The sequence below is a fragment of the Scardinius erythrophthalmus genome (genome assembly GCF_964197995.2).
Source record: "Scardinius erythrophthalmus genome assembly, chromosome: 19".
Classification (NCBI taxonomy): Eukaryota; Metazoa; Chordata; class Actinopteri; order Cypriniformes; family Leuciscidae; genus Scardinius; species Scardinius erythrophthalmus.
The window spans coordinates 11,289,101-11,301,180 of NC_138239.1; the positions used below are offsets into that span (position 1 = coordinate 11,289,101).

Genomic DNA, 12,080 nt, shown 5'->3' on the forward strand with positions numbered 1-12,080 from the left:
CCACAGCATATGTAAACTCTCCTGGACAGCAGACACAGAAAGTCTCTAAGGGAGTTGAAACTGAGGCACTGTCCTAGTTCTTGAAACCTAAAATGATTCAAATAACTACTATGTGATCCTCTTGAGGAAAACCAGAGAACAATCAGTCCAAGTAAAAGTATCTATGAAAAATATGAAAGCTAGAATTAATATAAAACAGTAGGCTAACTGAGATCAGATGAAACGTTCTGGAATAAACGTATTCTGATGAACCAACTGTAGGGGCCCATGAGTTACATATATGAAATGATTAGATAATTTCATATACAGGTATTGTACCTACCTTTAGTACTAACTGTGGGCAACCTTTTTAAACAGGAAGTGAGTTGGCAATGGGGAAAGGGCAGTTTTTTGACCTACATGGAAAGATTCCCCTTAACTTTGTGATTTTCGTCTATCCAATAAATATAGTTTTCCAATAAATAAAAATGTTCTCTACTTCAATTTAAAGTGCAAGGCTCGTCGCCTTCATTTGTCAATTGCGCTGTGTGTGTGTTGGGGTCAGAATTATTGGCACCCTTGGTAAATATGATCAAACAATGCATTGCTTATCTTTTTTATCTTTCATTTAAAAAAATAAATAAAATAAATTCTAACCCGTCACTGAACTAAAAGAAAAAGTTATAGTATATGTGTGAAATATATTCCTTTTCATATTTAAAATTTAGCACATCAGGGTGACTAGGAACATGAAATTATTCGACCATGAATTCTTGTTTCAAAGGAGCATATGAGGTCAACACAAACACAAAGGTCAAATTCCCTTAATCATTTATCACAATGGGTAAATCCAAAGAATATAGTTCTGATGTGCAGCAAAATATTGAAAATAGAAAGTGGCTGTAAGAAAACAGCTGAAGTACACACTCAAGATGGGTTTGGTGCATGCAGGGATAAAAAAAGTACCCCATGTGTACGATTAAATATTCTGCAGGATCTTTAATGTTGTGGGCCTATTTTTCTGCTGGAGGTCCTGGACTTCTTGTTCAGATACATGGCATAATGGATTCTATCAAACACCAACAGATTAAAAATAAAAAATAAAAACCTGACTGCATCTGCTAGAAATCTTATAGTGGGCCATTGTTGGATCTTCCACCAGGACAGATCCAAAGCAAACATCAAAATCAACACAAAATGGGTCACTGAGCAAGAAATGAAGTTCCCTAATATTTTCTGATCAAATAAAGACAGCCTTGGTGAGAATTAGAGACTTCGGTCAAACTTTAGTTTAGGGTCCAATTCTCACTATTAACTAACTATTAACTATGACTTTTGCCTCAGTAAACTCCTGATTACTGATTATTAATAGTTAGTAAGGTATAGTTGTTACGTTTAGGTATTGGGTTGGATTAAGGGATGTATTGTCATGCAGAATATGGCATTATTATGTGCTTTATAAGTACTAATAAACAGCAAATATCCTAGTAATATGCATGCTAATAAGCGGCTAGTTAATAGTTATAATTGGACCCTAAACTAAAGTGTTACAGAGACTTCTTTAAAAAAAAAAAAAAAACACATAACGAGCTATACATTGTGGCAAAACCTTCAACCTATACACTTCAAACCTTCACCTTAAAAGCATAAACTAATGTGGCAGCACCTGCTGCTGTCAAGTCAGGTCTGAATATTTTTTTAAAAAGGGGAAAAAAACCAAGGAAGGATTATACTGGCTTTATTAGAAATAAAATAGACTTAGTGAAATGTCCTATTCCTAAAGCATGGTAAATTAAAAAAACGACACTACCACAAATTTTACCCAAAACATTGAACAGGACTAACTGTATTCACAAGGCCTATTAATGTCTTAAGATAATTAAATATGAGCATAATCAGTAACCGAATCAGGAAAAAAAATGACATACAAACCAAACATCTAATTAGCCCAAACATACATAGACGGCTATAAGGGCAGCATAAAAGCACATTAAAGGTTCTGTCATAAGTCTTTGGCCCTTCATTCAGATTAGTGAAACAATTAGCCATGTTGACTCAAGTCCAGAGAGAGGGACGGACAAAACCCATCACCATCCCGAGAGATCAGACTCCATCCATTACAGACTGACAGGACAGCAGTGAGCAAAGCCGCAAAAACAACTGCACTCTGTTCGTCCAGCATATTTGTCCCACATATTAAGGGTGAAGACTAGATTGTACAGGAGGCTCTAATATGTTTGTGTGTGCACGTGTCAACCTATTTACAATAGAACAAAGACTGCAATAAAAGGCACAGATGGCATTGGAAAAAATAAACTCACTTGCTGCAATTCATTGCTGTGAAGCAGAAAGTTTGTGTGTAAGTGTGTGGTAAGATCAAACAATCAGGCTCCTGAAAGATGCTGGAAGTGTCCATTCTCTACAGAAGTTTGTTGGCTCGCTGGTTGGCTTCATCAATGCGAGCTTTATTCATATCAGCCTGGGCAACACAATTAATAATATATTTTTATATATATAAAATTAAATATAAAATTATACAATCATATTATATAATAAATACATACACATACACACATATACATATAATATATACATATATATATATATATATATATATATATATATATATATATATATATACATACATACATACATATAGACATATATACATATACATATACATATACATATATATATATATACATATATATATATATATATATATATTAGGGCTGTCAATCGATTAAAAATTTTAATCGCATGATTGTCATGAGTTAACTCGTGATTAATCGCACATTTTTTTTATTTGTTCTAAATGTACCTTAAATGAATACTTTTCAAGTTTGTAATACTCTAATCAATGTGGGCATGGATAAATATGGATGCTTTATGCAAATGTATGTTTATTATTGAAACCATAGTCAACATAGAGCATGAAGACGAGACATGTTTCAAAGGTCATAGATGTTTTTCAAAGAACTTGTTCATGTCTATTAGACACATGTAGAAAGAACAAAGAAATACCAGGTTCCCATTACTTCTCTTTCTTTGCACTGAGCAATTAACACAAACATGTTTAGATTTTTGCATGACAGGGCAGCTCTTCTGAAAATGCTAAATGTACATTTATTATTTATTATTAGGCTACATTATAGTTTGTCTCTCTCTGTGCCCATTTTGATGAAGCTAAATTCTCAATAAAACTGTTTTCATTGGTATATTTGACTGTTTCTGTTGTCAAACAACGGAATGAATATGAAATGGTGACTGAAACGCGACCCATTAAGACATAACCAGCTCTCCCTTCCAAGATGTTAATCTGCACAAAAATCCTGATAATCGAGCCGTCGTCTGATGAAATCAAATACACATAAGATAAACACAATATCTGTTTTGCGATTTCGGCTATACTTGCATGTAAAATTAGAGAAGCAACATCATATCTGTGTTTAACTGAATTAAAGCGCTGCTCCTCTCTCCAGCGCGAGACGCAGAGAGAGAGCGAGAGGCGTGCGCGCGTGCTGGGAGAGCGGTACCGGTAGATTCTCAGAAACTAAATAAGGTTTGGGCGCTTTGTTGAAGGGAAAAAAAAAAATCGCTAAATGGGTCTGCAATGTCGCTAAGTTGGCAACAATGTGTATCTCCATTTCTCCAACTAGGTTTTGGGCCACGGGTCAAACAGAAAATACGCGCTGCGTTAATCGAGCGTTAAAAAAAATAGTGCCGTTAATATGATTTTGCGTTAACGCGTTATTAACGCGCTAACTTTGACAGCCCTAATATATATATATATATATATATAAAAATAAATACATTATGAAATATATTAAGAGTTCAATAGTGAGGCTTTACCTTATCAGTTAAGCGGTCAATTGTCTTGTTCTGGTTTTCGATCTCATTGCCCATGTCCAAGGCCAGATTCTTGAGATTCCCGATGATGTCGCCCACCTGCTCCAGATTCTCCTCCATCTCATCTTCTCGTGCATCATTTGTTACTCTTTTGGGAATGATAACGCATACAGTACATCTTATTATACACAGAATAATACAAAAAGTGACTAATCTAAATGAATAATCAGGAGAATTAATCAGCTGTAAAGATCTTAAAATAAAAAAAAGACCACATACATGTGGAGCCACACTTCAGATGCACCAGCCAACCAAAATATACTTAATGCGGCATTGAAGAAAGACATTGTAGCTTATTCTAGGTCAAGCGCTGCCTGCTTAGACAGGAAGGCAACAAATGACCATTGTTCATTTGTTAGCAACATTTAAGGGTAGGTAAATCTGAAACCGACGCTTCCACAATAACACACTAGCATGCAACAAAATGGAAGCTTATTCAAATGATGGCACAACAGTTTAGCTCTACAAAAATAAAGGTATTAGGAGAAAATGTGGCTTTAATGTTGGAATTTTTAATCAGACCAAATGTCTGAAAAGACTGACTATTTCAAGGACATAAAGCAGGCACATGACAAAAAATAAGCAACAGTATTAACAGTACTGAATACTGTTTTTTTGTTGTTGTTTTTTTTTTTTTACAGTGGGGGGCCACTGTAAAAACAAAACAAAAAAAAAAACAGTATTTAATAATAATAAAAATAATATATTATAATACAATATTTTACAATAAAAGCATTAATAGAATTGTTAATATTAATATTGTTAATAATTGGTATTATCATTATTTTATTATATTTTATTTTACAGAACAGTAAAATTCCAATACTAACATGGTTATGCTTGTCCTAATTTGTTTGCATTCAAAAGTTAAACCATTATTTTACTTTAGCGGAAAACAGCAGGGAGACCTTAACGCTTCTCTTTGTTGACAACAACAGATTTCTAAACGATTCTCATTACGAATTTGGGAAGATGGTTGGCACAGGTTGCGTTCCTTATAAGCGTCTCAAACACTCAGCACTAGCAAAGTAGCATTTACTCTTTTATATTCTCTTTTATTTACGAAATTCACATGGGTCATACTTTTCAAGTGGGAAATTATGGAAAAATCACATCCCTGATATAGCCCAACATACAGTGCTATGCATAAGTTTAGACACCCATACTAAAGTTGACTAAAAAGAGGAATAAAAAAATCATCTTTTGGAAATTGAACTTAATGCCTTAATTTAAAAAATTAGGAAAAATCCAACCTTTAAGGACACCAATTTTCTTTGTGAATGAATAATGTATCGTAAATAAATAAATGTTCTTCCTTAAAATATAGGGTGCATAAGTTTGGACACCCCTATGTCAAATTCCCATAGAGGCAGGCAGATTTCTATTTTTAAGTATTTTTTTTTAATTTTATTTTTAGGATACTATGCATCCTGATAAAGTTCCCTTGGCCTTTGGAATTAAAATAGCCCCACATCATCACATAGCCTTCACCATACCTAGAGTTTGGCATGGGGTACTTTCCATAAGATCATCTCTCAATGCAAATCAAACTAGCTATTAGGCTAACTGAAATAAAACCATGCCAATCTCTAGGTATGGTGAAGGCTATGTGATGATGTGGGGCTATTTTAATTCCAAAGGCCAAGGGAACTTTATCAGGATGCATAGTATCCTAAAAAAAAAAAAAAAAAAAAAATACTTAAAAATAGAAATCTGCCTGCCTCTATGGGAATTTACCATAGGGGTGTCCAAACTTATGCACCCTGTATTTTAAGGAAGAACATTTATTTATTTACGATACATTATTCATTCACAAAGAAAATTGGTGTCCTTAAAGGTTGGATTTTTCCTAATTTTTTAAATTAAGGCATTAAGTTCAGTTTCCAAAAGATGATTTTTTATTCCTCTTTTTAGTCAACTTTAGTATGGGTGTCTAAACTTATGCATAGCACTGTATGTTCTTGTTTACTTTCTATTAGCCAAGTCTGACACTGGATCAATGTCCATCATTCTCAGTGTATTTTGCCCTCACCTCTTGATGTAGGGGCCAGAAGCGCCTGCTGATCCACCTGAAACAGCCTGCCCATTGCGAACGGCGTTCGGTTGGCTGGATACCACACCGCCCTCTTTTCCCTGCACGCTGGTGTTGTCACTGCTTGTGCCCCAAGTCCGCTTATATCTCCCATCATTCTCAATGGAAGTCACTCTGAAAGAGAGGTTTTAATACTCTCATTTACCCCAGAAAGATGAATGATGAAATATAATACAACGTAATGCATACTGATCACTCTGAAAGAGAGGTTTTAATACTCTCATTTACCCCAGAAAGATGAATGATGAAATATAATACAACGTAATGCATAATATTTTAAATCCAGCAGCTGGAAGTTGAGTTTTAATAGCGAACCTGTCACATGGGCACACACACAGGCCGCAGCATTTGGACAGATCAGTCAGGTTCTTCTCAGCCTGCCTCATGTCCTGATTGATCTGATCCATTCCTTGATCAACTCGCCTCAGTTGCTCTGATCAAGACCCAATAGAGCAGATTTCAATCAATAAACAATGTCTTAATTAGTCAGCATCGCCTAAATTAAGTTTTTACAGATTGAGATGGAATGGTGCAGTCACTCACCTCCCTGCTCATCCAGCATGGTCATTGTTTTGACCCCCGTCTCCCGGCTCTTAAAATATATGCATGCTTATATCAGGTTACATATAACTCTAATGAGCAAATACGGGTAGTTCTAAGCATTATGGACTTCAGGTAACAGCAAACATGCTTCTGAAGCCTCCAGGTTTCACTGGAGCTCTTACCTCCTCCGCCATCTGTAGCATCCGCCTAGTGCTTTCAAGTGACTGAAAGAAAAAGAAACACATATTCAAAAGGTAATCAAATCACTATTGTAATAAGAAAACAGCAGATATTCAATATTTCAGGTCTGCATGCAAACATCAAATAAAACAAAGCACAATGAATGAACGTAAATTTAACACTTTCAGCTCATAAAGCCACAATGTGTAGACCTTTATGAGTTGACTTTAATTCGAACGCACTGATAAATTCAGAAATATGTATGAAGAAATCTGAAAATCCTAGATAATGCTATGAAGCCATGCAAAGAACACACTACATACACAGGAACACAATAGAGAGGCATTTCCAGCAAATTGTATCTTGACTTTTTTAGATATTTGACAACATTATACACCGATGAGCCAAAACATTATTACCAGTCACAGCCAGGTGAAACAAATATCGTTGATTATCTCCTAACAAGGCCACATATTAAGATCTGGGTAGATTAGACGGTAAGCAAACAATCAGTTCTCATAATCAACATGTTGAATGCAGGAGAAATGGGCAGGAATAAAGATCTGACTGACTTTGACAATGACCATATTGTTATGGCAAGGCGACTGGTTCAGAGTATCTCTGAAATGGCAAGGCTTGTGGGTTCCTCCTGGTCAGGAGTGGTGAGAATTTACTAACAGTATCCAAGTAGGGATAAATCACAATCCAGCGACAGGGTGTTGGCCACCCAAGGCTCATCAATGCACGAGTTAATGAAGGCTAGCCCGTCTTTTCAGAGTCAATAGAAAGTCTACTGTGGCACAAGTCACACAAAATTTTTGAAAATGATTATGGCCGAAATGCGTCACAACACACAGTGCATCATATTCTGCTGCGTATGGGGCTGCATAGTCACAGACCAATCAGAGTGCCTATGATGACCCCTGTCCATCATTGAAAGTGCTTACAATGGAAACGCAAGTGTCAGAACTGGACCTTGGATCAGTGGAAGGTGGTCCCCTGGTCTGATGAGTCCCGTTTTCTTTTACACAAGTGGACGGCCGTGAACTTGTGAGCCATTTACCTGGGGAAGTGATGGCAGCAGGATGCACTGTGGGACAACGACAAGCCGCTGGAGGGAGTGTGATGCTCTGGGCAATGTTCTGCTGGGAAACACTGAGTCTGGCCATTCATGTGGAAGTAAATTTGACATGTGCCACCAACCTAAACATTGTTGCAGACCAGGTACACCCCTTCATGACAACGGTGTTCTGTGGCCTCTTTCAGCAGGATAATGCACCCTGCCACACTGCACACATTGTTCAGGAATGGTTTGAGGAACATGGTGAAGAGTTCAAGGTGTTGCCCTGGCCTCCAAACTCCCCAGATCTCAGGCCAATTGAGCATCTGTGGGATGTGCTGGACCAACAAGTTCGATCCATCTCCACCTTGCAACCTACAAGACTTGAAGGATCTGTTGCTAACGTCTTGGTGCCAGATATACCACAGGACACCTTCAGGGGTCTTATAAAAGTCCATGCTTCGGTGAGTCGGCACTGTTTTGGCAGCACGCAGAGGACCAATAGCATATAGGCAGGTTATCATAATGTTTTAGCTCACCTGTGGATTTATCAATATTTATGCATTTGCTTTAAACCTATTTAAAATAGTGTGATTTTTTTCCCAACCAAATAGCCATTCATTTATGTTTAATGCTAGAACTAAAACAGTAAAAAAAAAAAATAATTATTTTATTGATATGTATACTTACATAAACAATATTTTAAGAATCATTTACATACTTCTCTCTCTCTCACACACAAACTATAGCAATATATAACTATTATTAAGTAATAGTATTAGTAAATATACAATATATCACCCTAAATTCAGCCATCATTAATCTACTTCTGACCTGGGAAATTACATTCTGAGGGCACTTAAACACTAACGGTAAAATCACAGTTAAAAAAACAAAAACAAACTGATGTTAGAATGGAAAGGTGGGTGGGGAATGTTTCATGGATTTGTAGTTTACCCCCAGTCACCCATGCTGAGCATGAGCACAGAGGCCGCTTCATGCTATTAGTCTTTATTACAGCACACAGGCTCATGTGAGTCCCTTCAGAGGCAGCAAGAAGGAGAAAGAGAGAAAGAAACAAAGTTGTGGGTAAAGAAAGAAAGAAGTGCGTTATAGTTAACGAAGATTTACTAGCACAGAGAGTCACTTATTTGCAAATTCAATTAAAAGACATTAAGTTTTTTTTTTACAACTGTTGTTAGTGCAAGAAATGTATTATAAGGTTGCGAAATAGTGCAGTATAACAGTGAGTAAGAGAAAACTTTGTTTGCTGTCACAAACAATGAGTCTGTACGTATACAGGAACTTGAAAACATTGCATCTAATAACAAAGAAATGATTCCTTTCATCCTGTTACAGTATAATCACTACCGTAACAGATGATCAGCATACCTCATCTGTAACTTGATTGGCTCTCATTGTGATGTCCTCCACTGACATGTCTGCCATCTTGCTGGTGTCCAAGTTTGGTGCCCCTCCGGTGGCCTTAAGCTCTACGCTCTGGGGTCTGAAGGTCAGAAATGAGAGGTCAAGGTTCAGAGGCTATTTTCATACACGCACACAAACAAAGATGCCCAAAGAAAAAGCTTTCCCATGGAAATCTATCACCTGAATTTGAATTTGAATTTGAAGGAATTCTATCAACATAATTCAGCCTCATGTTGCTCAAATTATTTTTTTGGGTGAAACTCCATAAAGTAGTCCATTCAACTCATTGGCTATTTTTACAAGTCTCTGAATGTCTTACAAATCAAAATGTCAGGTTTAACTTTTGTATTACATAGAATTATGCGACATGAGGCTAAGTAGATGACAAAATATTGGGTGAAAAGTTCAAATATCTATAATGCAAATAAAGAAAAGCATGAAAGTGATTAACAATGTTGTGTGTTGTCAGATGTTTTAAAATGAATAGTAAAGTTAATAAAATATTATCTTAAAAAGGTTACAATTCAGAGAACACAAACAGTACAGACACAACACATTTTTTCAATGCCCATTACACGCCTTAATGTTAAAAGTGAAAATGCGTATGATGTCTGTGCTGTTGAAAGCACTGTTAACAATGGTGTGAGATGGGTGTGAGAGAGATACAAGAGAAGCGTGATGTTTTTCTATGAAGATTTTGTGACCAATGTGGTCAACATAAGACACACCATTTTGCAGTGTGTTTCACTGCAAAGAACCTTGAAGCTTAAACAAAAGAGCAGAAATACACATAAAACATTAATGAATAAACATATGCTGAGGTCAATTATCGACTAGCATAAAACTGTCACAGCTTACAGTAAAAATCTCACATGCACTGTAGTAAAACTAAACTGCAGTAAAAAGATGAAAAAGGGTGCTTATAGGCCTAAGTGTTTATGGTGTGACAGAGTGTGTAATAAGCCTGTCTTTGTACACAGGAAACAGATTTCTTATGTCTTTCCTTTGTTTCTGCAGCTTTTTCCTATTTCAAATGCCAGCAAGGTAGAGGAAAAATCCACAAGAAGAACTAACTTTAAAGAAAAGTTCACACTATATCATCTAACCCTAGATCCAGCATCACAAATCCACTTCTGAACTGGGAAATTACATTCTGAACATGTTCACTAACAGGTAACACAAAAAGAGACAGAATTAAAGCCTCAGTCACCATTCACTTTTGTTATACATAAGACGCAATGAAAGTTGACAGTGACTGAGGTAAATTCTGCTTCACATCTCCTTTTGTGGAAGTCATTCAGGTTTGGAACAACATGAGGGTGATTAAATGTTGAAAGAATATAATTTTCTCTTTCAATTCCCTTCTCTGAGTGTTAAAGGGACAGTTTACCCAAAAATGAAAATTGTCATAATTTACTCACCCTCATGTTGTTCCAAACCTGTATGAGGTTCTTTCTTCTGTTGAACACAAAATATATTTTTAAGAATGTATGTAACCAAACAGTTGACTTCCATAGTATTTCTTGGAATTCAATGAGGTCCATCCACTGTTTAGTTACCATATTGTCCAAAATATCTTATTTTGTGTTCAGCAGAAGAAGAAAAAAAAAACTTAAACAGGGTTGGAACAACTTGAAGGTGAGTAAGTGACAGAATTTTAATTTTTGGGTGAACTATCCCTTAAACTTGCTTATCCAAGGTTCTTTTCAAAACAGAAAGTGTTTTTAAGGGAGCTAACATGACCCAGAGAGTCATAGGATACTCACTCTCCTCCATTGAACAGTCCAGCCATGAGAAACACCTCCTTAGGAATTGTACATTTCCAGTTTGTCAACAAAAAACCGGTTTCTCGAGGGAAGGTCATTACATCATGTCTCTTACACTATTTTCACTGTATTCTGTATCAGATACACTAATCATCATCTGGACTTGCATTAAGATCAAATTCGGACTAAACTACAACATGCTTCCTCTATATGATGCTTGGGATCTGACAAATCCTCTACTACACCAACATTCAGGAAACCATACACAGAAACCATTGAAGAAAATCCGATCTTATCAGAGAGTATAACAACACAGCGATGTTTAATGCTGCTGATTCCAAGATTTACCTTTCACACCCAACTCCAGAAGGACAGAGCACAATTTTGTCAGGTAACGTTAAATAAATTACCGCGTTAAGAAAGTTAGTAAGTTAACGTTACGTTACTTTGATAGTGAAGAAAGTCCTTGTGATCTTCCCAATGATCCAGGATCCCAACACCACTATTTACGGTTAGGTTTTATACTTACGGTTTACTCATGATGTTTCACGATGTTCTTTATCGCTAACTTACTGGTAAAGTGTGTTTGTTTATTTAAGGCAGTAGTTGGTAAGTTGGTCTCGTACTCAGTTCCGCTTTGGGGAAGTAGAAACGCTTTATCATCCTCTTTTTTTAAATACTGGACAGAACCTGGAGCACAACGTTTCACTCGCTACTTACTGAGGTTGATTCCAGGGCAGGAGAAGGATAAGACTGAGGATCGATCGGTCTTAGTGTTTAGAAAATGTTTATTTCCCGTGCTGGTCCAAACTCTTTCCGAAATTCCTTCAGACAGATTATGACAGTGGTGCGCATGTGCGGTCATATGACAGGTGACTTAGTGCGCATGCGTCAAAGAGAAGCGAGTATAAATAGAAAAGGTAATTATTAATAACAACAGAAAAGATGCTGAGTGGGGTAAAACGTTTAATAGAGGTAGTTAACATTCTGGAAGATCATGTAATAAATAGAAAAAAATCAATTTTAGCCATTTTTATTATTATTATTTAGTTTATGTGCGATACAAATGTGTTCCTGGACGAAAGGAGTCATTATTTATTTATTTTTTTAAACAATGAAAAAA

At 36.3% G+C, this 12,080-nt stretch overlaps 1 protein-coding gene across 3 annotated transcripts; it reads right to left on the minus strand.

The window, feature by feature from the left end:
* Positions 1-963: 963 nt before the first annotated feature.
* LOC308679629 (synaptosomal-associated protein 23-like) lies at positions 964-11,841 on the minus strand. Of its 3 annotated transcripts, none has more exons than XM_081347197.1 (8): positions 11,678-11,841; positions 9,156-9,270; positions 6,706-6,747; positions 6,524-6,572; positions 6,296-6,413; positions 5,921-6,094; positions 3,832-3,976; positions 964-2,458 (listed from the first exon to the last, which is right to left on the minus strand). In XM_081347197.1, exons 2-8 carry the CDS (start codon positions 9,210-9,212, stop codon positions 2,399-2,401), a joined length of 645 nt encoding a protein of 214 aa, XP_081203323.1. In that variant the 5' UTR covers positions 9,213-9,270; positions 11,678-11,841; the 3' UTR covers positions 964-2,398. The 3 variants fall into 3 exon arrangements, with proteins under 3 accessions (XP_081203323.1, XP_081203324.1, XP_081203322.1); XM_081347198.1 differs by having other exon boundaries at positions 11,404-11,814; XM_081347196.1 differs by having other exon boundaries at positions 11,487-11,810.
* Between the last annotated feature and the right edge of the window lie 239 nt (positions 11,842-12,080).